Raw genomic sequence first — 27,712 nt, forward strand, 5'->3', positions numbered from 1 at the left:
GATGAATATGGCCTAGGGGAAAGGAATGCAAGAGGAAACTGCCTGGTAGAATTTTGCGCAGAGCATAATTGAATCATCGCTAACACTTGGTTTGAGATATATAAAAGAAATTTGTGTGTGAGGGAGAGGTTAGAGACACTGGAAGTTTTCAGATTGATTGAATAATGGTAAGACAGAGATTTAGGATCCAGATTTTAAATTGTAAGACATTTCTAGGGGCAAATGTGGACTCTTACCACAATTTATTGGTTGTGAACTGTAGATTAAAACTGAAAAAAAAAAACTGGAAAAAGGTATGAAATTAAGGAGATAAGATCTGCATAATTTGAAAGAATCAGAGGTTGCTGAGAGTTTCAGAGGGAGTGTAGGGCAATAGTTAACTAGAGCAGGGGAAAGAAATACAGTAGAAGACAAAGGGCAGTTTTAAGAAATGAAATAGAGAAGGCAGCAGAGCATCAAATAGGTTAAAAGATATGGTGTAGTAGAAAACCTTGGATAACACAAGAGATACTGAATTTAAGTGATGAAAGGAGAAAATATAAAAAATGCAGCAAGTGAAGCAGGCAAAAGGAAATACAAATGTTTAAAAACTGAGATTGACGGAAAGTGCAAAATGGCTAAGCAGGAACAGCAAGAGGATAAATGTAAGGATATAGAAACACATATCATGAAGGGAAGTATAGATACCACCTATAGGAGAATTAAAGAGTCCTTTGGAGAAAAGAGAAGCAGCTGTAAGAATATCAAAGGCTCAGGTGGAAAACCAGTCTTGAGCAAAGAAGGGGAAGATGGAAGGAGTACATGTAGAGTCTATACAAGGGAGATAAACTTCAAGGCAATATTATATAAAGGGAAGTGGATGTAGAGAGAGATGAGAAGGGAGATATGGTACTGTGAGAAAAATTTGATAGAGCTCTGAAAGATATAAGTCAAAACAAGGCCCCAGGAGTAGACAATATTTCATCAGAACTACTAATAGCCTTTGGAGAGACAGCCATCACAAAACTCTTCCATCTGGTGTACAAGATGTATGAGATAGGCAAAATACCCTCTGACTTAAAAAAGAATTTAATAATTCCAATTCCAAAGAAAGCAGTTGCTGACAGGTGTGAAAATTACCAAACTAGCAATTTAATAAGTCATGCTTACAAAATACTAACATGAGTTCCTTACAGAAGAATGGAAAAACTGGTAGAAGCCAATCTTGGCGAAGATCAGTTTAGATTCTGGAGGAATGTAGGAACATGCAAGGCAATACTGACCATACGACTTATCTTAGAAGATAGATTAAGGAAAGGCAAACCTATGTTTATAGCATTTGTAGACTTGGAGGAAGCTTTTGGCAATGTTGACTGGAATACCCACTTTGAAATTCTGAAGGTAACAGAGGTAAAATACAGGGAGTGAAAGGCTATTTACAAGTTGTACAGACACCAGAGAACAGTTGTAAGACTCCAGCTGCATGAAAGAGAAGTAGTGGTTGAGTAGGGAGTGAGACAGGGTTTTAGCCTATCCTTGATGTTATTCAATGTGTACATTGAACAAGCAGTAAAGGAAACTAAAGAAATTTTTTTGAGTAGGAGTAGAAGTTAAGAGAGAAGAAATAAAAACCTCAAGGTTTGCTGATTACTCTGTAATTCTGTCATTGACAGCAAAGGACTTGGAAGAGCAGTTAAATGAAACGGACATTTTCCTGAAAGGAGGAGATAAGTTGAACATCAAGAAAAGCAAAACAATGATAATGGAATGTAGTCAGTTTAAATTGTGTGATTAGATTAGAATTAGGAATTAGATTAGGAAATGAGACACTTAAAGTGGTAGATGAGTATTGCTATTTGGGCAGCAAAATAACTAATGATGGCTGAAGTACAGAGGATAAAGAATGCAGACTGGCAGTGGTAAGAAAAGCATTTCTGAAGAAGCGAAATTTGTTAACATCAAATATATATTTAACTGTTAGGAAGTCTTTTCTGAAAGTATTTGTTTGGAGTGTAGCCATGCGTGGAAGTGAAACATGGATGGTGAACAGTTTAGACAAAAAAAAAAAGCCTTTGAAATGTGGTGCTACAGGAGAATGTTGAAGATTAAATGGATAGACCACATAACTAATGAGGAGGTACTGAATAAAATTAGGGAGACAAGAAATTTACTGTGCAACGTCAACAAAAGAAGAGCTCAGTTGATAGGACACATTCTGAGACATCAAGGGACCAGCAATTTAGTATTGGAGGGAAGTAGGGGGAGGGGGGGGGGGAGGAAGGGGTAAAAATCATAGAGAGAGACAGAGAGATGAATACAGCAACCAGATTCAGAAGTATGTAGGTTGCAGTAGTTATTCAGAGATGATGAAGCTTGCACAGGATATAGTAGCATTGAGAGCTGCATCAAACCAGTCTTTGGACTGAACCCCAACAGCAGCAGCAGCAACAACAGCAACAACAACAATAACACTCACACACACACGCACACACACACACACACACACACACACACACACACACACACACACACACACAGGGCCATACACCTGTGCTGATGTCACATCCAATATTATTGTAAATGCCAAAGGACCCGGGTTCGATTCCTGGTACTATGAAGAATTTTTCCTTGGTGGCAGAGTTGGTATTTAATGCATTCAGCCTTATAATGTCAATTGAGAAGCTATTTGAATGAGACGTAGCAGTTCTGCAGTCTGCAAAGTTGGCAGTATGGGTGGGAAAGTGGTTTGTTGACCCCATGGCATTCCATACCATATCAGCATGATGCTGCAAATTAGAGGATGACAAAGTGACCCGTCAACATCCCTTGGACTTTGCTGGCATGAACAAGGGGCTTGTAATAACATTAGTATTGCATCACAAAAGAATTAATAAACAGTCTCAAGAAAGAAGCCATAGCATTCCATGACCATAAACTTGGTAAAGCACATAATCCACTGTTTGGTACACAAGAACGAAAAGAATAAAACTTATTCCATGCAACTTAAGTAGAGATGAAAGTGGATCATGAGAGTTAACTATACATTTATGATACCATTAATGGGACAGTGGATGTTAGCATCATCCTAGCCATGAATTGGTTGTTTCACATTTGTCCCAGTCAAAGAAATGACAAAAAAATCGCTGCTCATACATTTCTTTGAGGAAAGAACATTCTGAACTCTTTTCACAGATGTTGGCTATAGAGTTGTGTCCTTGACCTCTTCCTCTCTTTGACACGTTCCCCTTTATCTTTGTCTCCCCTTGGTCTCCAAACAAGTGGGTGCCTCATGGGGTCTGAGTGACGTGAAAATTTCATGTTCTTTCTCTTGTGTCTATTGGCAGTACTACATGTTATTTTCTTCCAAATGATATGTGTGTAAGTAAAATCAGTATTGAAAACAGACACCACTGAATGTGGATTGAATTGGGAAACAAGACATTCAGACTTAGCCTACAGCTTTTAAGTTTAGAAAAGCTTCATGCTTGGATATGAAATAGACAGAAAATGAAATGGGTGACATGTCTCACTGGCAAAGAAATGGAAATATCTGTCAGAATATGATCAGTTAGGTCCTAATAATCTATTCCTATGATCCTGTTGTTATTTCAGTTCATCTCCATTGCCATATGTTATACACTTTCTTACATCAACCCATCAAATTATTAAAGACAGTTACCGTTAAGTGATCACTTAGCAAGAACAGAGTCTTTGTTTCATATTGCCTACCAAGAATGAATTTTGATACAAACATTGTATGGAAATGAAAAATATTCCCAACAGAATTAAGTGGAAATAGAGAATGATCTAATAAATAAATTTTATTTGAAGAGAGGAATGACAATTAAATTCCGAAATGAGATGAGGAAATAAGACATTTGGAATCAAGATAAAAAGAATGAGAAATAATAATAAAAAAAGAAGCAGAGCTCCAATCCATTATCTGTTTATAACGACATGTTTTCTACATGATCCAGCAACATAAGCCACAAGTTTCTAACCCTGATGTGGTATATACACTACTGGGCATTAAAATTGCTACACCTAGAAGAAATGCAGATGATAAACAGGTATTCATTGGACAAATATATTATACTAGAACTGACATGTGACTACATTTCCATGCAATTTGGGTGCATAGATCTTGAGAAATCAGTACCCAGAACAACCACCTCTGGCCATAATAACGGCCTTGATACGCTTGGGCATTGAGTCAAACAGAGCTTGGATGGCATGTACAGGTACAGCTGCCAATGCACCTTCAACACGATACCACAGTTCATCAAGAGTAGTGACTGGCGTATTGTAATGAGCCAGTTGCTCGGCCACCATTGACCAGGCGTTTTCAATTGGTGAGAGATGTGAAGAATGTGCTGGCCAGGGCAGCAGTTGAACATTTTCTGTATCTAGAAAGGCCCGTACAGGAACTGCAACATGCGGTCGTGCATTATCCTGCTGAAATGTAGGGTTTCGCAGGGATCGAATGAAAGGTAGAGCCACGGGTTGTAACACGTCTGAAATGTAACGTCCACTGTTCAAAGTGCCGTCAATAGATGTGTAACCAATGGCACCCGGTACCATCATGCCGGGTGATACGCCAATATGGCGATGATGAATACATGCTTCCAATGTGCATTCACCGTGATGTCACCAAGCACAGATGCGACCATCATGATGCTGTAAACAGAACCTGGATTCATCTGAAAAAATGACGTTTTGCCATTCGTGCACCCAGGTTTGTCGTTGAGTACACCATCGCAGGCGCTCCTGTCTGTGATGCAGTGTCAAGGGTGACCGCAGCCATGGTCTCCGAGCTGATATGCCATGCTGTTGCAAATGTTGTCGAACTGTTTGTGCAGATGGTTGTTGTCTTGCAAATGTCCCCATCTGTAAACTCAGGGATCGAGACGTGGCTGCACGATCCATTACAGCCATGCAGAAAAGATGCCTGTCATCAAGACTACTAGTGATACGAGGCCATTGGGAGCCAGCACAGCATTCCATATTACCCTCCTGAACCCACAGATTCCATATTCTGCTAACAGTCATTGGATCTCGACCAACGCGAGGAGCAATGTCGTGATACGATAAACTGCAATTGTGATAGGCTACAATCCGCCCTTTATCAAAGTCGGAGACATGATGGTACGCATTTCTCCTCCTTACATGAGGCATCACAACAATGTTTCACCAGGCAATGCTGGTCAACTGCTGTTTGTGTATGGGAAATCGGTTGGAAACTTTCCTCATGTCAGCACGTTGTAGGTGTCGCCACCAGTGCCAACCTTGTGTGGATGCTCTCAAAAGCTAATCATTTGCATATCACAGCATCTTCTTCCTGTTGGTTTAAATTTTTCATCTGTAGCATGTCATCTTCGTGATGTAGCACTTTTAATGGCCAGTAATGTATTAAGAACAATATCTAGAAGTCATGTAAAATTGAAAATAACCTATGACAGTACTGGAACAACGTTAAATATAAACTAATGTTACATGAAGGATGTGATTCAGAATGTGTCACTGCAAGTGACAAAATAACATTGAGAAAAATGAATGAATGTATATATCTCCGATACACCTGCACTTATCGCACTGAAGCATATAGTTTCTCTGTGGTAAAAAGGAAACCTGAAAAGTATGTTTCGATCAAAAGAAGCAGCACTGGGATAGCAAGGAATATAGTAGAGTTAAGAAAATCAACTGCAAGGCTCTACAGTTCCAGTTAGGAGAGAACAGCAAATAAATATTACTAATAAGTGGCACAAAAAAAAGCAAAAAAAATCAGAAAATCGCACTCACTTTCAGTTTACAGTAGCACTCATTTTCTTGTATTAAGTACTCTCTCTCCCACCCCCCAACACCCCCCCCCCTCTCTCTCTCTCTCTCTCTCTCTCTCTCTCTCTCTCTCTCTCTGCCCCCAAACCTCCCCCCACCTCACCACCACCACCACCACCACCACCACCACCACCCTCTTTGGTGATACCGATAATTTAAGAATGGTTATTTAGGCAGACAAAAGTGAGAGGAGGAAATGACATCTACACCTGCATCGAACAATTGTGAAATCCATGTCAGAGGATACTTGCATCGTACCAGTTATTATGGGTTCTTCTTGTTACATTCACGTATGGTGTGTGGGAAGAGACTGACTGTGTAAATATCTCTGTGCACACTGTAATTAATCCAATCTTGTCCTCATGATCCCTATGGCAGTGATATGTGGAGGAATGATCATTTGAAGCCAGTTCTTGAAACTTTGTGTGTAGGCATTATTGGGGAAGTTCACGTCTACACTCTTGTGTCTGCCAGTTCAGTTTCTTCAGCATCTCTGTGACACTCGCCTATGAGTCACACAAACGTTCGACCATTCATGCTATCCTCCTCTGTATACATTCAATATCCCCCATTTGTCCTATTTGGTATGGCACCCACACACTATAGCAGTATCGTAGAATGACTTTGAATTTTGAGCAATCTCCTTTGTTGCATTTTCCTAGTATTCTACCAATAGACCAGACACTGCTACCTACTTTACCTGTGACTGAGGCTGTGTGATTGTTCCATTTCCTATCCGTAAAAAGTGTCACATCCGCGTATTTGAATGGGTTAACCAATTTCAACACGTAGATACTCTCTCATAGAATATATGTTTTTCATTTTGTGAAGTGAAGTGGACAGTTTTACATTTTCGAACATTTAAAATAAGTTACTAATTGTTGCACTACCTTGAAATCTTATCCAGATCTGACTGAATATTTGTGCAGCATTTTTCAGACAGTACTTCACTATAGATGACTGCTTCATCTGTGATAAGTCATAGGTGAGTATTAATAGTATGACTGGGTTCACTGTTAGGGTATATGAAGTGATCCTCAGCAGCAAAAGCAAAGTACAAATAGTTCTGTAACAATAATGAATCCTCTGTGTAAAATAAATGATAAATAGAGAGAAGGAAGTGAGGTAGTTTGGGAAAGGTTGCAGGGGAGGGGGGGGGGGGGGGGGGTAATTTTTGGTGATATGGTGCGCTCAGCATGCTCAGTTTTTTGCAGTTCCCAACAAACAATTTGGTTATGGCCGTCTGGTTAGCAGTCATACACGCAAACAAAACAGTACAGCGGATATACAACATGGTTTCTTTTATCCTTGGCCCTACCTCTGATCATATACTTAAGCTCAAAGTAAGTGTGATTTTCTGTTCTATAATGTGTATGTGTGTGCCAACCATTACTCTTCTATCAGGAGGTGGATGCTTTTATGAGCTGTTGTTTCAATCTTGGAATTTCCATTATGATGAACTCTCTCTCTCTCTCTCTCTCTCTCTCTCTCTCTCTCTCTCTCTCTCTCTCTCTCTCTCTCTCTCTCTATCCTCTATTCCCCCCCTCCCCCCCCCCCCTCCTCTCCATCTCTATATTTATAATGTATTTTTAGTAGATTGAACATATACACTAGGTGAAGGCAGAAGCTTCTACGACCACAAATGACAATTATTGCTTGACTGATACATGGTGTTAATTGTAATTACAGGAAGTTCAATTTAACTTTCTCCCATTTCCTTTGTTTCCAGACAGGAAGTTAATGATAAAAATTACATTTCATGTTATGTAATTCTGTCGGAGGATACAAAATAGCTTTTGCACCTAGGAAAAGTCAGTAGGTAAACATAAAATTCATGCATGTGATAATCAATCATGATAAAAACAATAGTAAATTATAAAGCTATCAAAGAAACACAGCACTTTTGGCATAAAATATTTGAAAAGTTACAAGAAGTACAAATAGATTATGTAAACACATAAAACTGCTACCAGTTACATTTTTTGAAATAGTTATTTATTATTCCACGAGCTGGTTTTCAGATCCTCTCAGGCTCAACTTCAGAGGGCTTTCCAGAAGTTCCACATTTATGCTGATGAATTAAAGCATGTTTCATCTTCTTGTCACAGAGCTAGCACCCAGCATTATGCCTTGAATAGATATGTAATTCTGGAGAACTGTCTGAAGATGAGACTGAAAAAGTTTGAAAACTGTTTCATGGAATAATAAATAACTATTTCAAAAAAATTGACTGGATGCAGTTTTGCGTACTTAAATTGAATAAACAGTCACCTGTTATAAAACATCCGTAATGGATAAACATAACAAATAAATTAGTCAGTATGCTAGGATAACAAATCAAAAAGATATTGACTGCTTAAGTCATGATTAAGACTGGATGATGAATATGAAAAGAAGCAAAATGTAGGGAAAACTGATGTTTTATGAATGATCAGAAACTTTGTTGTTAGTGATAGACCACAAGCTAGGACTGGACAATGATAGGCCACAAAATTGGCAATGACCATTTCAAAGGAATCAATCCACCATTCTCCTAAACTGATTTAGGAAAACCATAAAAAACACAAATTAGAATAATCAGATATGGATTTGAGCACCACTCCTGATCAGATATGGATTTGAGCACCACTCCTTCCAAATGTGAGTCCAGAGCCTTAACCACAGCTGCAGTCAGGATTTGAGTTCAACCTTTATAAAACTATCTTGAAGATACTAAGTATTGATGGAGGGGGGGGGGGGGGGCGGGGGTTTATTTGCAGTCTGTAGTACTTTACATCACCGAATGGACAAAGTAGCATGATTCTGGTATGGGTACAAATAAGTATCATCAACAATACCAGTTGCTGTAACTGCAGACACTTCTAATGGCAGACTCTCGTTCACAAAGCTGTAGAGAATGAAGTCATACTTTCTTCAGCACACTCCATGCATGGAAAAGACAACCTGGAATTTTCAAGCTGCCTTTGTTGTGCATCAAACTGCTGTATCTATTTGTCATACCATTATAGCCCCTGGCCTTTTAGTTGACTTGAAGCGATGTAATATGCATAACACGCCTATCTTCTTTGATTTTATGTCACGATGTACAGTTTGTACAGATTTTGTTAAACATTAATTTTGTAACAGCAGTATTATTTTGTTGATGTGTATCTCATCATTTTGTAAGAAAGGTTAAGTTCATGTGTAATCCAAACAACTAAAAAGTCTGTTGATGTCAACATGTTACTAACCTACATAAAAAACTGTATTATTTTAGATACAAAAAAAAAGAAAAAAGTACTTAATATACCACAACTGTAGTGAAACATGTTTGCGCAATAAACAAAACAAAAAATAGTATTCTTGTAAGAATTTTAATTTCCATATAATTTCTGCAAGCATGTGAACAGAACTTAAAATATGATTATGATGTAGCAGATTGACATGAATTTTTTCATTGAGACATTGAACTGTAATTTTTTTTTCCAGTTGTGATTATGGTATTATTATATTCCCAATGAATTTCATGATGAAGGTGTATTTTAATGAGGAAGAGAAGGTTTCTCTTCAAGCTCACATTGACAAACTGTAGAGTTCATTTTTCATCATCATCTTCATTTCATCAAACTAGCTTGATATAGATTGTAGTTATCCAAACAAAAGGACTTTTCACACTGATTAATAAGCATTCAGCTAAAATTAATCTAACGTTTTTTGACAGCTTTCAAATTTCTTCTGTCTTTCAGTGGACGCAGTGACTTAATAAACTAAACCAACTGTAGTGCCATTTGTTTTTTGTACTGAGACACATAATATGTGTAATTGTATGCATTGATTATGTTGCTTTGTTACTCAAAGACTTCTTGGAGCTATTTTAAAATTCATTAGATTTTAGTAATTTCAACCAACGTATAGCCACTTTTGTTGTAAACAAATAATTGACATAAGTTTCAAGTCCAATTGAAAAAAGGGGGGGGGGGGGGGGGGGAGAGACGTGTCCACCAGAACACTGCACTATGACTTCACTTTATTCAACAAGTAGTTTCAGTAGAAATACCATCATCTGATCAAATGTAATTGAGTGTGAACACTTGTCATCAAGTGAACCATTACACTTTACAAGCATTTGTATATGTATCTGTGTAACAGGTATAGTGTATGAAAGTTGTGAATTTTACATTGAATAGTTTCACTTTAAAAAAACTAAAATACGTTACTGTTACCTGCAGTTTATAATCATCTTTTTAATGATGTAGCTCTTTTTATTTCTGTGTTTGCCAAGAAAAAGCTGGAAAGAAATTCTGCCATATGCAAGACACCATTGTACAGTTTTGTTTTTACCTAGACATGTTTCAGCACTCTGTGTTCTCTTAGTGGGATTTTTGATCATTTTCTTCCTGAAGAAAATTATTGTTACATGTTAACCTCTTCTATATAGGTTTTATAAAATTTTTACATTTGCAAAAGGAGTGATTATGAAGTATCAAATATTCTACATTAGCCTACATATAGTATACGGTTAACAGATATGTCACGGAGTTCAGACATTGTAATTTATACCTTTACATTTTGCTTATAACATTTGGCCTTCAACCAAATTAGCAAACCTGGCAGTGCTTCACAATAGCTGAATATGTACAGGCATTGGATATGTGGCCGGATGTCCTGCCCCTTCCCACTCTCTTTGACCATCTCCTCCTTCCCTCTCCATCTGTTCATATCACCCCCCACCCACCCCCCACCTCACCAACCACGGTCCATTTTCTCTCCCACCCTCTCATTCATCTGAGTCTTGTTTATTGTTATAGCCAATGGAACCTGTGTTGGGAATTGAAGTCACTTAAAATAAATGGGTAAATTGGTTGTGTTCATTTGTATTGGGGCATAAGAGACCTGTCCTGCTGCTAGATCTGTTAGGTTAGTAATTTCACTGACAATATTTCACAGTTTTCATCTGCAGAAGGTTAAAATTATAAAGATTTGGATAATTCAGGTTCCATAGTAGCATTCTATTCACATGCCCATATGCCAGAAATACAAATTTCCCATTTTCTTTTAAAACTGACTGCAAGGAAGAAAACAGGGCAGTACATAGTTGTGTATACAATTTTTGTTTAAAATTACTTGTAAGAAGAAAAAATACACTGATGAGCCAAAACATTATGACCACTGCCCACTGCAATGCACTGGCGGCATTTGGGCACGTGGGCTGGAAACAAAAGTATGTAAGTGGAGCAGAACGGACCGGGGATCAGCCTAATGAAGATATGGGCTGCAAATGAGAAAATCCATTGAGATAAGCAACTTTGACAAAGGGCAGATTATTATTATGCAGAGCCTGTGAATGAGTATCTCAAAGATGGCAAACCTGGTTGAATGTTCATGTGCTACTGTCTATGGAAAGAGGTAGGAGAAATTACTATTGGGTACTAAATGGTAGGGTGTCACCAACGCTCCATAGAACATGAGGTTCAGAAACTTGTCTGCTGTGTAAGGTGGGATAGGTGGTGATCTGGGGCATCTCTGCCAAAATGAGCATAATGCTGGTGCACGCACAAGTGTTTCAGAGCACACCATTTATCATACATTGTTGTACATGGAGCTCTGCAGCGGATCACCCCTACATATTCACATATTGACCCAACATCATCAATTACGATTGCAGTGAGCACGGGACCATCGGGATTTGACCATCAGTCAATGGAAATGTGTTGGCTCTTTGGGTGAAACACATTTTTGCTACACTAGGTCATTGGTCGTTTCCACAAACACCACCATTTAGGTGAGCGGTAGCTTGAAATGTGCAGCACACCATGGAAGCAGGCTGGTGGGAGCGGTATTATGATATGGGAGACATTTTCCTGCACTTGCATAGGACCTGTGTTAATAATCAAAGACATTCTGACAGCTGCAAACCATGTGCATTGCTCCATACTTGATGACTTCCCCAAAGGCGATATCATCTTTCCGCAGTATAATTGTCCATGTCTCGAACCAGGACCATGGTACAGTGGTCTGAGGAGCATTACAGTGAACTCAAATTCATGTCTCAGTGACCAAATTCACTTGATGTAAATCCTATGGAATCCCTCCGAGTCACTGTCGGGTGCCATCAGCACGTATGAAAATCAGCAGTCTGTTATTTGAATGAATTTCACAACCTGTGCACAGACATCTACCGCCACATACTTCCACAAACCTACCAACAAATTGTTGGATCCCTAATACGCAGAATCAGTGATGTATTTTGTTCCAGAGATGGAAAAATAAACAGTTAAGCAGGTGTTCATTATGTTTTGGCTCATCAGTGTCTACGTGGGAGAAACAATTTGTCTAATTTTTTAAATGCCCTGCTATCGTAGTTAAAACGGACTATGGGAAAGACAAAGAAACTGCTTATTTTCACAGTATGGCATAGCCAACTTTTACAGAAAACCTGTGTATTGTTGTTTTTAAAAAATATATATATAGCTTATATCAGTCTGAATGTGTATTACAGTTTTATGTAAAAATCTGCAGTAAGGCACTCAAGAAATTCTATCTCTCTCTCTGTACATGCTACCATAATGTAAAGTACAGTCTTCATTTAACATTGCTACCAAAAATCTCAAAAAGTATTTGACTGAATACTTCATATTTTTACATCATTCTCTACTACACTCACTCACTTATGTACAATATATATTAAAAATATATATTGCCTGTGTCCACTTGAACATTTAGCAGAGTATGAAATAAAAATCTGAAGTAAATAGGTCAAGCACTTTTTGAGACTTTTTTTAACAATGTTAAATGACGACTTGCCTTTTTATAGTAGTAGTATAGATTTGGTAGTAATATGGATACATCTTTGTTTACATTGCAAACGTCAAAACATTTTCTATTTTTTTAAATTTTTTATTATTCTTGTGTTTAGAAAGCATTTTGTTATTTGCAGTTGACAAGCTGTAAAATTTATAGTAAATATAAAGCTACCTGCACACACAGCCAGTAGTGTTGAAAGAGATACATAAACAACTGTTTTTCAATGTTATTTCCAAATTTAACATAAGACCAACACCTATAAGCAAAGTGTAAATGTACAACATATAATGCTTCAACTCAGTGTTGGATGTCTGTACTACATGTAAACTAATGTAAAATATTGGACACCTAATAATCACTCCTTTTGCAAGTGCAAGTTCTTTTGAGCACAAAATCCATACAATCTACACAAGAGATTAACATGTAACCATAATTTTTCAGAAAGAAAATACACAGAAATCCAACTGAAAATAGGAGAAATTGCTGAAACATGTTTGGGTAATAACAAAGCTATAAAATGGTATCTGCATGCGGCAGAATTTCTCTTAGTTTACATGTATTATGTAGGCTCCTTGCTGCCAAACAAAAAATTTCTAATTGTTGCAGCTTTAACATTCATTTTGAGCCACATGGCAGTGTATTGTGTAGTGCCAAGTGGCATACATTCTATGTGTAAGTTACAATAATGTATTTTGACTTTTAAAGATAAAAGCGTTTATTTTTAAGTTCACAAATTTCATAAATTTTACCAGTTGTGCAGGTACATGTATAAATGCTTGTAATATGTACGGATTGTCCTTGATAGCTAATTTGACCAGATGAAGACCTTGTTATTGAAAGCAGTTATCAAATAAAGTCAAGTCATATTGCAGCTTCCTGGTGGGGTTTTCCTTTTTCAAATAAAATTTTTGGTTATATTTTGTACTGGGTGTAAAACTTTGCTTCTGCTGTTTTTTTCCCAACATCTGAGGCTTTAATGAAACAAATTGGTTACACATGTATCAATCAAAGTATTTCCCACCATTGGCCCTTTTGAGCAGTGTACGAATCCCACGTTAAAAAAAAAAAATTGTTGATCTTTTGAAGCGATCCAAAAATCGATCCAATTTGTGACTGCTTCATGAAATCGGAAGTGTTGGTCAGCCAGGCCTTGCGCCATTGATCTAAACAGGTGATAGTCAGAGGGAGCACTGTCTGGAGAATATGGTGCGTGGGGTAGGACAACCCGTTTTAATGTTTACAAGTATGTTTTGACCTCTTTTGCAATGTGTGGCTGAGCGTTGTCGTGCTGCAAAATCACTTTATCATCCTCTCGCTATATTGTGGCCATTTGTCTTTTAATGCTCTGCTCAAACACATTAATTGCATTCAATAATGGGCACCTGTGATTGTTTCACTTGGTTTTAACACTAGTGCACAAAGCCGAGCTGGTCCCAGCAAATGCAGAGCATGATCTTGGAGCCGTGAATATTCGGTTTGGCCGTCAACGTGGAAGCATAGCCGCGATATCCCCATGAGTTTTTGCATTTAGGGTTATTGTAATGAACCTATTTTTCATCCCCAGGCACAATGCAATGCAGAAATCCCTTCTGTTGTTGCCTTTGAAGCAACTGTTCACAAACACACAAACGCCATTCAACTTCTCTTGGTATCAGCTCACACGGGACCCAAGTTCCTTCTTTCTGAATCATGCCCATAGCCTTGAGACGTTTTGAAATGGCTTGCTGTGTCGCCCCCACTAATCATGCCAATCTTCTTGAGTCTGACACGAATCTTCACTCAGCAATGTCTCCAATTCTGTATCTTCGAAAACTTTCTCTCTTCGACCACTGTGTCGGTCTACGACATTAAAATCACTGTCATTGAAGTGTTGAAACCATCCAAGAGACATTCTTTCACTAATAGCGTCCTTACCATATGTACTCAAGATCATTCAATGAGACTCAGCCGCTGTTTTCTGCATATTGAAACAAAACAGTAACACCTCCTGCAAATAACGAGAATTAGGCTCGTAAACCGACATTTTCAATCAACAACAACTTTATGATTCAGACGTAAATCGACTAATGTTTGAATGAGGTTATGTTGACCAAGGTCCAAGCTAACTGCCTGACATCTGCGATCTATTTCTTTCCACCGCTACTTACCGCTGTCGCCACCTGTCGGCAAACGGTGGAAGCAAGTTGTACACCTTGTAACATTTCCAAATTTTACAGCAGAGTCTGTGGTACTATGCATGGCATCTGAGAAGCACACACGTAAGAGCGTCCTTAAGCCTGCTGTTTTCACTTACCCAATTGCCTCAGTTAACTTTCACCAATAGGTAACCTACTTCATTAGTTGATGTACTTGTTATAGTTTATCACCCACAAGTTGACATACAGCAACTTAAAATTAATTTACATTGTCAATAGACATTGACGTTTAAATGTTTTAAAAAGATAAGCCAATGCCAGATCAGTTAACTACAAATTATTTGGAGTGAGTTCCTTCTGACAGAGAGCAAAATAGTGATTAAGTTCTGTTGTTACAGGTTATTTGTCTTGAGCTGACTGCAATGTAATTAAAAAGAATTACACCAGACATGTTTCACTTCTATTTATAAAGCACCTTCTGTGGCAGTCTGTAAATTGGATACAAACGTTTGTACATTTATTATTTAATTCTTTTAGGTTAAAAACAGTGTTTTCTTTATGAAGGTAGTCTGTAAGCTACTTACGGTGTTTCGTTACATAGTCTGCACCTTCCCCTCTTGCTAGCAGTGGTTGATATCAACAGGCTTCACTTCACATCTGCAGTTTTTTGCATTTTGTGTTATTTCCTGCACTGCACTATTTACAATTGACTTTCTTAACTGTTTTTCATTCATCATTATGCCTATTCATTTGTTTTCGTTCACGTTGTGAGTGTTGTCAACCGATGAAATGATTTTGTGTGTGTGTGAGAGAGAGAGAGAGAGAGAGAGAGAGAGAGAGCGAGAGAGAGAGAGAGAGAGTGAGAGTTAGTGAAATTGTCTTGTATGTAGAGAGAGAAGTGAGAGGGTGTCTTTTTTTTTTTCTTCCCAAGGGGGGTGGGGGTGGGAAGAACAACAGGGATGGCCTGGACAGTGATTATGGGGTAGACCTGGGAGAAAATGGTAGTGGGAAATGGAGCCTGTGGTTATATTTGTACATTTAATGTTATATTAAGTGGTCAATTAGTTTAAAGAATGTGTGCTCCCTCTTACCCACTTGCAAGATACATGTTGAAAATCTTATCAGAAAACTACAAATTACAAAAAGACAGGACTATAAGAAACACCACACAATTGATTCAGTATATAAAAGACATACAAGTTCCAGACACAGCCACCCTCCTATCATTTGATGTTTAGAATATGTATTCCAATATAACAAAAACTGAAACAATAAACACAGTACATTTCCACATGAATACATCAAAGAAACATCAGACTTCTAGAGCTAATAACAGGACAGAACTATTTTCAGTTCAATAATAAATTCTATTTACAAAGTGAAGGATTACCAGAGGGATCTCCAGTGTCTGTAACCATAGCAAACATATTTATGAACCACGTAGAACAGATTATATTTAACAAAATAGTGCCAAATAGGTACAACATCCTATACAGGATGATATCTTGTGCTTGATAGATGAACCAAACACACTGGACTCGCATTCGGGAGGACGACGGTTCAATCCCGTCTCCGGCCATCCTGATTTAGGTTTTCCGTGATTTCCCTAAATATTTTCAGACAAATGCCGGGATGGTTCCTTTGAAAGGGCACGGCCGATTTCCTTCCCAATCCTTCCCTAACCCGAGCTTGCGCTCCGTCTCTAATGACCTCGTTGTCGACGAGACGTTAAACACAAACCACCACCACCATGAACCAAACAATAAAATTGACCAGTTACATACAGACATAAATTCTGTTCATGATAAGATACATTTTACAATAAAGAGAGAGCAAAATAGCCGGTTAAATTTCTTGGACATCACCATAAATATTCAAAACAACTGACACACATTTGCCATATACCGAAAACCGACAACAACAAACACAATTATACACGAGACATCACAACACCCCAATTCTCAAAAACAGGCAGTACTTAGATACATGCTCCACAGGCTAAACACAGTACCATTGGATACAGGCAATTACAAAAAAGAAATGAATACTATAATAAAAATAGCCACAAACAATGGATACAAAGAGAACTTATTAACAAAGCTGAACAATAAAATCAAGAAACAGAAAAGAACTAACACCCAACTGCCACAAACACATGGACAAAATCACACATAAAGAAATACACTAAATACAAGAATAGAAACAGCACAAAGTGTGAAAGAAACAGAAAGTAAAAGATGGTACACAATGACATACAATCACAAATACACAACAGAATATCCAATATTTTCAAAAGACAATGCAGAAAAATAGCACACCAAACCAACAACTCCATTCAGAAATACTTCCCAAAATCAATAGGAAAAACTGATCTGTATCAGAAATCAGGAATATACCAACTGAAATTCAATATATGTGATGGAAGATACATAGGTCAAACCAGGAGGACATTTGACACGTGATTTTTTTTTAAAAAAACATTTAAGAGCATGGAAGTATAGGACAAATCATTCAACATTTGCAGAACACTTACACCAACACCAACATAAAATTACAACCAGAGAGATAAACATGGAAATCATAAGGGTAAACAACAACAAAAACACCTCCTCACCTTACAAGAAAACTACCACATCCAAAAAACCATAACAGAAAAGACAATTTATCTCTCTCTCTCTCTCTCTCTCTCTCTCTCTCACACACACACACACACACAACCACACACACACACACACACACACACACACAAATTGTTTCTTAGGTTGGTAACACTCACAACATGAACGAAAACAAATGAATAGGGATAAACACTGAAGCAGTGATGAAACAGTTAAGAAAGTCAATTATAAATAGTGCAGTGCAGGAAATAACACAAAATGCAAAAAACTGCAGATGTGAAATGAAGCCTGTCAACATTAACCACTGCTAGCAAGTGGGGAAGGTGCAGACTATTTAAAGAAACACCGTAAGTAGCTTACAGACTAACTTTATAAAGAAAACACTGTTTTTAACCTAAAAGAATCAAAAAATAAATGTACAAACATATGTATCCAATTTACAGATTGCCACAGAAAATGCTTCAAAATGCGTCTGGTGAAATTCTTTTTAATTACATCGCAGTCAGCTCAAGACAGAAACTATAATAACAGATGTTAACAGCTGCTGCGGAAGATGGCCACACAAACAAATGTATAAGTGATTAAAGTACAACTAGAAAAGTTTGAAACACAAAATGCTGTAGGAACTGCTGTTGACATGAACAGTATGCCAGTACATGAACAGTATGCCAGTGTAATCATATTGTAGCCAAGAAAATGTTCACAGCAATTATTTCATTAAGAATATAAAAACACATTATAAAGACAAGTTTGACTGCCAAACAGCAAAGTGCATAATTGACACCTCACTGAAATGTGAAAGCAATATGATGTAGAGAAGGTGTTGAACATTCCTAAGGAATAAATAGGATGATAGATTCAACAGGAACTCTTAACATTTTAACTCATGGAAGTATAAGGCTTCTCCAAGGTGGTGGCTCAGATACTCTTATTCACTGTGTTTGATGGGGAAGAAACTGATTCCATAACTGCTTCAGTGTGTGTATATCTTTGTGCCCACACGTGTGCATGCGTATGACTACTTTTTTTGCCCTGCTGTACTAAAATTTTTAGATTGAGTGTAATAGCTGATGTAGTGTCTCATTCTGTTTCAGTTGCACCCTTGACTGAGAACAAAATGGCCACCTATCGGCAGGTATCCCTCGAGCGATTAGATTTAGCTAGCAAATTGCAAAATCAAGTGCAGGTTAACAGTCCTGTCTGGTCAGCCTCTGCCATAAACATAACTGAGAATCCAATATCTGAGGCAGTAGTGTGTTGAAATAGATAGGGAAAGCATGAAGTTTACCACTATTGTTAAGCAGAATCTTTTTTGTTATTTTATACCACTAGTGGCAAATTAGTTCGATAACTTTTGACTCCAGATTCTGTACGAGTCATCAAAGGCACAATGGAAAAAAAAAAAACCATAACTTCAGGTAACTTGGAGCACAAATCTCTCGTATGTTACACCTCAAACCTGGAGTTATGATTTCAGAATAGTATTGATGGTAACTGTCTCATCTTTTTTTTTAATATTTGTGTGTATTTACCCGCTTCTGTCATATTTTTGCTAGTACTTAAGTTACACTCAGAATTTTAATAGTATAGTTAAGTGTACTGTTATTAATTTTTGCCAGTGTAACTTTATGTGCAAAAGTTGCTTTGACTGTAGTTTAGTTAGATATGTGTGTGCAGTGCAGACACATTCTGTTTCCTGTAACTACAACTGTGTAACAGAGCCAGAGCTTTTATTGTGCTGGGCATTTTTAAGATAACACAAATCTGTATAATCAGTGCCTCATTTAATTTCGGCAGCCATGTAGTCTTAGACTAGGTTGCACTACCAAATGTGATACAAATTACTGAGCTAAATTCATGGAATAGTGTAGAATTAAGAACACAATTAGGACATACGTATAGTGGAAAATTTGAGATACACTGCTATTGACAGACATTACTTGTAGTATTTCTAGATCAGAGGCAGGCACTTCAGATTAATTACAGAGTGCCTAAGAAAGCAAGTTTGTCACTATATTAAGTGTAGATGGAAAGCTAGCAGTGAAAACAAAAAGGAAAATTTATAATACATGTAGTGCAGGCCAGAGTACTGCTTTTGTTATGATACTGCAGGAAATATATTTTAATGAAATTTTGTAAAGATGCAATGTTGACAATGGACATATGTACAGAATTTACAAAAAAGTGTAATATTTGTGCAGTTTGTAAATAGAAAATTATATAAAATATTTTGTTTTGTAGGTGTAGATAGTTGTATTGTGTGTTAGTATTTTCATTTTTTTAAATTTTTGTTTCTTGCATTAGAATTCTCTAGCCGATACAAAATGTTTGATGGTATTATTTGTTAACTTTCTCTTGCTCAAAATATACAGGTAACTTCCAATTTGTTTAAAGTAGTATTACATTTGAAAATAAATGTTATCCTTCTGGAACCCAAGTGAATTATTTTTCATAGCTCTATTTGCTTATAGATCCTTTTGCTAGCTTCCTGTCGATTACAGTCATCTTTTCTGGTTTTTATTTGCAAAGGGTTTCAGAAAAAGCAGCAGAACAACATGCAAGGTATGATTATCCATTTTGGTTTGTAACGCACCAGTGAAATTTATTTTTAAAATTGTAACGTACTCTACAAAAAGAGTGGGAGTTCATTTTCTCTTGGATAAGGAAATATTTCTATGCTAAATGACCTTTTCCACCTCATACACTGGAGTGAGCGAGGGGTATCTTAAATTTCAGCTTAATCATATATGAAACTTTTACCCAAAAACACACTTGTTCGCCTGGTGTGCAATAAACTGGGCGCTAGAACTTGAGGTAATGAATTCAACAGATAAAGCTGTTAATGATTCTTGTCACTATTTTCTTTCAATAACCGACCTAGTATTGCAATTTCTTTACAGTTGCATCTGTGGTGTAAGGATGGTCAGCACAATTTTGATAACTGGAAGAATGCTGTGTTGATTGAAACCTTGGTACAACTAATCATTGTTTCAAAAATTATGTCAGATTTGGTTCTTTTTACTCAATGTTGCAACCAGTCCCATTCCTTCACCATACCTGATATATTGGCAATGTTTTACTGGTGTCAATAGTGGAAACACAACTGTATATGCATAAATGAAGTTTTCAGTCCTCTTAACATGTCAAATTAGAGTAAAAACTTGAGCTGCTTGATGATTAGTCTACCTCCATAAGGAGCAACTGTCTGTCATGACTGCATGTGTATGGGATAATAAATTTTATTGAAAACAATACATTAAGAATTTGTCTTTGTGTTTCTTTACCTTTCCCACCAGTAATGAGCACTAATAAATTATAGTAATTTTCTAGGAACAAAACAAACAACAGTACAAAAATACTGTATACACAATTGTTTCCACTAATACAACACTAATTATTATAATACAGTCAATCAAGAAGGACACAGCCATGTTTTTTCAGTGTAGATGCACAGATTACTAGACGACTGCAACACCTACATCTCTTTGAGAAACAACTGCAACACCAGGAATAAACCACAATAAATTAAGTTAGTATATGGTATATAATGGTTATGTTGTAACACATAACTTTGGTAAAGTGATGGACTATCCAACATCTACCTGACCAGTGGATGATGATCATGACAGATGAAATAACTTATTAGTTAAGTAGTTTAGAACCACAAACTGTTGGAAGTTTTTCAGTAGTTTGTGCATGTAAGCTAGTATGTGCATTTTACTGTGCATTGCAATACCTGCTGGTTTGCCATTTATTCTTTGTTTCGATGTCTTGGCTTGGAGAAGTAAGCCATGCCACTGAATAAAAAGCGTGCTGTGACATCACCGAGGACAAGAGAAGAAGACACAGTTAGTATTCAGTTGTTATATTTTGAGCTGTGAAGCTCACATTTATAGTGAGGTTGAGAGATTGTGGTGTCCCTTATAAAGAGATGTTAATCTGAAGAATCATTGTATTTGAAGCCAAAATATAAATTCCATCTACTGTACAAATGTTGTATTCATTTTTAAAACTCCGTATTATTGTAAACCAAGGACTTCCAGTGCCTGTGGTAGAATTTGGAAACCAAGTCAGAGCTTTTCAAGATTGGCAGTCGTAAAGAAATAAAAAGGTGCACTAACCTAATGTTCATAAGTTATAGCTCACAAACAAATTAGACATTTACATTGAAAGGAAAATGTGTGGCACAAAGAAATGAATATATTAACAGAGCAATAAAGCAATTGTATGTTCTGAAAGACATTCTAGTTAGCTTCTCTCAGAGTTCAGATGCCATGTTCTTTTGTCATAACAGAAGTATTACGTATAAACTGCTGATTCGTCAAATCTCTCATACATTCAGAGGCACGCTACGGAAGAAGTGTAGTGACAAGTTTTAACACACACATCATCCTGTTGAAATAACCCCAAATACATCGAAGCAAATGATACTGCTTGAATATCCTCCCTAAAATCCCAGTTAATGGCTAGAGTGTGGAACAGCTGTGATAATTTCCGATACTTAGTAGTAGTGCCTCAAACACTTATGACACACTTTCATGCTGGATAATGTATTTGGGAAGATGGAATTCAAAGTTATAAATGCCTTGTGCAATCTTGGTTATTACTATAGTTCAAAATGTAGATATATTAATTGAGAAAGACTTTTTGGCAAGTGGGATGCCACCGTATTTAATGAAAAGCTTAATGTATTTGAAGAAAACTAATCCGGTATCAACAGTATGATGTGCAAAGATATACATGTTTGCAATTCTTGGTGTAAAAGGCACCAGCAAATAGCAGTGGTTTACAACTGCACACTTGTAGCAGTACACCAACACACTGCATGGATCTATGGGGTATTCCTACCATTCAGTTGAGGTATCTTGTCAGTCATTTTTGACGACAAATTCTTTGGTCCATAGGTGTATTTTTGTTGACAATGCAGTATCTCTACAAACTGTAATGTCATGATATAGGCAATGCGAATGTATGGAAGCCAAGTATTTTCCTATCTTCAGACACTTCAGTCTGGTCACTTGGTACCATGTGGGAGCACATTGATCAGCCAGAACAGTGTGACCATCTATCTAACAATCGGTATGTCCACCTTTCGCATGAATAACAGCAGCAAGGTGTCGTGGCACGGAAGCAGTGGGGCCTCGGTAGGTTGCTGGAGGGATACACTGGCCTTGTGAAATGGTGGATTATCTTGTTGAAAAATGACACTGTCGTCTTGAAACACGATCGTGATGAAGGTCATGAAGGGGTGAACGTGATCTGCAATCAGTGTATGATACTCCTTGGCTGTCATGGTGCCTTACACGAGCTCCACTGGATCCGTGGATGCCCACCTGAATGTTCCCCAGAATGTAATGGAGCTACCACCAGCTTGTCTCCATGCCACAGCATAGGTGTAAGGAGCTGTTCCCATGGAAGAGGACAGATTCACATTCTACCATGATGAAAGTATCAGGACTTACCAGACCGTGTAATCCTCTGCCACTATGCCAACATCCAGTGCTGATCGGCTGCCCATTTCAGTTGCAGTTGACGATGTCACAGTGTTAACATGGGCATAAGCCTGGGTCGTTGGCTATGGAAGCCCATCGTTCGGTATAGGTACTCTGCGCTCAGACACATTTGTACTCTGTCCAGTACTAAAGTCTGATGTTAGTTTTGCCACAGTTCACTGCCTGTCCTGTTTTACCAGTTTGCCCAGCCTACAATGTCTGACATCTGTAATGGGAGGTGGTGCTGTCCCATGACATCTTAACGTAGTTTCACCTTGATTTTGCCAAATGTTGAAGACACCATAGCACTTCTCGAACACCTGACAAGTCGTGCGGTTTTCAAAATGTCATGCTGATCCTTCGCGTCATCATAATCTGCCACCGATCAAACTTGGACAGATCACGTGCCTTCCCATTATACACATGACAGCAAGCTCACTGATACTACATGCACCATGCTTGCGTCTTCCTTAACATTTACTCCTCGCCAGGTGAAGCTTCTATCGCCTGGATGGGTTTATGCTGAAAAGTCGGTCGTCATGTTCTGGCTGATCAGTGTATCTCCAAAGTCCACTGCATTCAGTATTTACCTACACCTTTTCAAATCTTTTGTATTTCAGTAGGAAATTTACACACATTTCAAGCTAATAGTTTGGGCACTTCTGAAGAGAAAACAGCTATGCCTCCAATGGAAAAAAAAACTAATTATTTAAAATATTTACATCATACATAGGCTCTTGCAATTAATTGTTTGAAAAATGGTACGTCTGAGACCTGCATTTTTTTTTTACCTCCAGTATTAGTATACAATTACACCTCGCTCTTTACGACCATACAATTTAGAAAAGGACCTTCCTTGAATATGAACTAGCAAAGCTGTCTTGATCTCTTAATATTATGTTTCAACTCGATAGGATCATATTCAGAATATTTGATTTCTTCAGAAAGTAGACTTTTTGATAATTTAATAGATACATGGTATTCAGGTTAGTTGCAATCATAAGAAGATTCGTGTACCTGTTGTATATCTGGAACCAGGGATAATCATTTACTTGGTGGCAATTCATTACTTAGATTTCTCAGGTTTTCTTTGAGAGTATTACTCTTGGTTTGTGAGGTAATGGGAGAGTTGTGGCGCCTACAAAATATTCTAAGTTCAGAGTTGGTGTGGCCGCGGCTCATCAGCGGCCGCATGGTGCCGAGCATCGGCCGAAGCAAGAGGGGTAGCCCCAGCGTGCGGTTCAGGCCAACCACGTGGGTAGGAATTCCATGTTGACGCTGTGACGACGACTGTGCTTTGTGTTGATGAAGGAGACTTGTATGCCGGGAGTGCCAAAGATGGCAGACTTTATGAAACCATAACAGCAGACATTTCACAGCTCATGTAGAAATTAATAGTAGCCACAGGAATCACGATACCTTAAAGAGAAACACATACATTACCATTATTTGCACGAAGTTTCTGATGGTGTAATCAGATTTTCAATATCTTTATTCATTCAAAGTTTAGTATCTGACTGTAAATTATACAAGTAACACCCAACAACGAATTTCCAAAATCTAAGCAGTTCATCCGATTTTGTTGATCGACGTGTGTTTAGAAAGCTATTAGTGTAAACCTAAATTGGTATGAATTGCAGGCATGTAACTTGAATAGTACACGAGTATTGGAGGTCAAAGTGGCTGATTACTATTGATTGCGTGAGGCCATAAGCACTCCACAGTTACATGAAAAAATGGTAACAGCATGCTTATTTATATTTATTCGTCTGTCTGTGTTTGTATCCGATATATACTACTCATGAAGAAATTGGTCAAATATTGATTCTGTTTTAGAAAGAACAGAGGCATAGGCTACCACCCCACTTTTATTTCTATTCCTTTGATATATGTTTATTTGATTTGTTTCTGGATTTTGTAATGTGTGTTAGAGCGTGTTTATGGTCCAGCCTTAGGAATATTTATTTAATTTCAAGTTATTTAAATGTAAATGTAGTAGTTTGTATGTGTTTCAATATGTTTGTGAGTATGCATTGGCTTGAAGAAACAGCGGGAGCACTCTAGCCAATCACAGCACTCGTTAATGGGGAGACTGGATGGAAGTGGGGGTGGAGTACTAAACTGTCGCAGAGGACACAGGGGAGTGCTGGATGGATGGTCGCGGGAATTACATGGAGAGTGGGGCAGCTTGCATGTGGTTGCAGGAGACAGAAATATTTCATAGTGCTGACTTGTGAGATTTCCGTGGCTTCTGCAGTGAAGGCGTAGTATGCGTTTAGGAGTGAATATCTCGCGAGCTATGTTGTTGTTCATAACTAATAACGTGAAGTAGGAACCTATTGTTTCCCCATTATTCAACTTATATTTTGTTTAATTGCTGGACCATCAACACCAGTAAGTGTTTTGCAGTAATAAACGGCATTCTTAAACATATTTCTGCTATCATACTCATCATTTAAAGTTGTTAAAAATAGTACCTGCAGGTTTTATTTAATTGGAATCTTTTATTTACAAATTTCTATGTCACATTCAAAATTCGCAACTACAGAGTGAAAGGAACCTTAGACCATTCGATTCATGTGTATATTCATATTTTATACCAATATAATGGAAGGAAACATTCCACGTGGGAAAAATTATATATAAAAACAAAGATGAGGTGACTTACCGAACAAAAGCGCTGGCAGGTCGATAGACACACAAACAAACACAAACATACACACAAAATTCAAGCTTTCGCAACAAACTGTTGCCTCATCAGGAAAGAGGGAAGGAGAGGGGAAGACGAAAGGAAGTGGGTTTTAAAGGAGAGGGTAAGGAGTCATTCCAATCCCGGGAGCGGAAAGACTTACCTTAGGGGGAAAAAAGGACAGGTATACACTCGCACACACGCACATATCCATCCACACATACAGACACAAGCAGACAATACAAGATGTCTGCTTGTGTCTGTATGTGTGGATGGATATGTGCGTGTGTGCGAGTGTATACCTGTCCTTTTTTCCCCCTAAGGTAAGTCTTTCCGCTCCCGGGATTGGAATGACTCCTTACCCTCTCCTTTAAAACCCACTTCCTTTCGTCTTCCCCTCTCCTTCCCTCTTTCCTGATGAGGCAGCAGTTTGTTGCGAAAGCTTGAATTTTGTGTGTATGTTTGTGTGTCTATCGACCTGCCAGCGCTTTTGTTCGGTAAGTCACCTCATCTTTGTTTTTATTCATATTTTATACTGTAGATTCAGCAGTATTTGGCTTGTAATGCGGCAACTACATATCCCTGCCTCTAAACAACGAAACCAGCCAAAACTTTCAATATTTCAACTCTGAGTCAGGGCACATAGTTGAGGGCCACTCATCGCATTTCATTTTTTTGAAAGCCCACAGGTTCTCTTTTTAATGAAATTTAATGTATTTAAAGCTTTGGGTGTATATTGTCTCAATATCAATCTGAATCTTCAATAAATCAATTAGACCTCAAATAAGAGAAATTCTTTTGCATGTAAATATTGCCTAGGTGTCGTCATTTATTAGCTTGAAGGATACAGAAATTTACACTCGCAAATTGCACTTAAAAAATCAGTGCGTATTTTTTAGATTAAGACTGACAAGGAAATCCACAACTTCAAAATGACATTACACATATTAATTATTCAATTATTTTATTAGTATTACAATTAAATTTTTACAAAGATTTGGCGTCAGATGTCAGCAACATTGAACGTGGGATCTTCTTGCAATTGCTCTCTGCCACAAATGTGTTGGTGGCCACAGCAGAAATGCTGCTGTCTAAATGTTTCATCTTTTGTATGCTCTGTGAAGAATATGTTTCTACACAAATAAAATATAATGTATATTAAAGTGATGTAACATGTATTTTATAATTACCATTAGCTCTTCTCACTTGTCATTGCTTTGACAGATGGAAATAAACTGCAACTGCCGATAAATTTTGTTGCTATTTATAATTTAAAGAACACCTGTAACACTAATTTAAAAAAGATGAATTTTATTGTGCCATACGGGTTTTACCTTTATTTTTTTGAAAGTCATTATCAGTGACAAGGTTTCTATGTGCTGCTCTACATGAGTGCTCCCTTTGCTGGTTTTTGCTTCCAGCCTTACAAATTTTCTCTCTCTCTCTCTCTCTCTCTCTCTCTCTCTCTCTCTCTCTCTCTCACACACACACACACACACACCACTGAGAATACAAACATATATTCCCTTCATGTCATGTTTTGAGTTTGATTTAAAACTTGCATGTGATTGATATGAAGTTCTGACACAGACACAACAGATCGCTGATACAAATACATAGATCTGAGAATGATAAAGAAAGATCAAAGCAGATCACTTGTTAAGAAAATGTGCAACTGAGACTGAATAATAAATGAGAATTGCTTTAAATATTGATAAAATTGCTGTTCTCTCATGGTAAACATGTCAGTTATAGTCAAAATAAATGAATGTTTTACCACTTTCAAATGTACTAGTGTGGCAAAAGGAATATCGGGCTCTGACGCTCACCTTTGTGGGTTTGTATCTGCAGATGCTCAGCTGCCAACATCTTTCACAAAGCTCAAGGTCTCAAGTTGAGTGATACAAATAACCTCCTGCACAATTTTTTACAATTGCAATCAGTGTTCCGAAAGAGTGTCATATCAAATCAGGATATCTCTATAACACATTACCTTTGTATGCTGATACACCACAGAAAGAGGACAGGGATCTAATAAAATAACCTTTCCCTCTTACACGAGATGTATACCTCTATTAGGGGCTGTGACGGACAATTCACAGACCTCTCAAATTCTGCGCTGGACTGGTAAACACTAAGACACAGCAAAGAAACTGTGTACTGATCATCAGTTGTCCACTT

General features: G+C 37.7%; 1 protein-coding gene across 7 annotated transcripts in view; it reads left to right on the top strand.

The window, feature by feature from the left end:
• Positions 1-20,604, top strand: part of LOC124612891 (protein NDRG3) — a 523,697-nt gene extending 503,093 nt beyond the window's left edge. For 6 of the 7 annotated variants that reach the window (XM_047141348.1, XM_047141345.1, XM_047141346.1 and 3 more), the window contains one exon: positions 18,445-20,604. In XM_047141348.1, the coding sequence (XP_046997304.1) occupies positions 18,445-18,611 (167 nt within the window). In that variant the 3' untranslated portion in view covers positions 18,612-20,604. The remainder of the gene's footprint in view (positions 1-18,444) is intronic. The other variant, XM_047141347.1, reaches the window with a different exon arrangement.
• Positions 20,605-27,712: the final 7,108 nt, after the last annotated feature.

Source organism: Schistocerca americana, chromosome 4, assembly GCF_021461395.2.
Source record: "Schistocerca americana isolate TAMUIC-IGC-003095 chromosome 4, iqSchAmer2.1, whole genome shotgun sequence".
Lineage (NCBI taxonomy): Eukaryota > Metazoa > Arthropoda > Insecta > Orthoptera > Acrididae > Schistocerca > Schistocerca americana.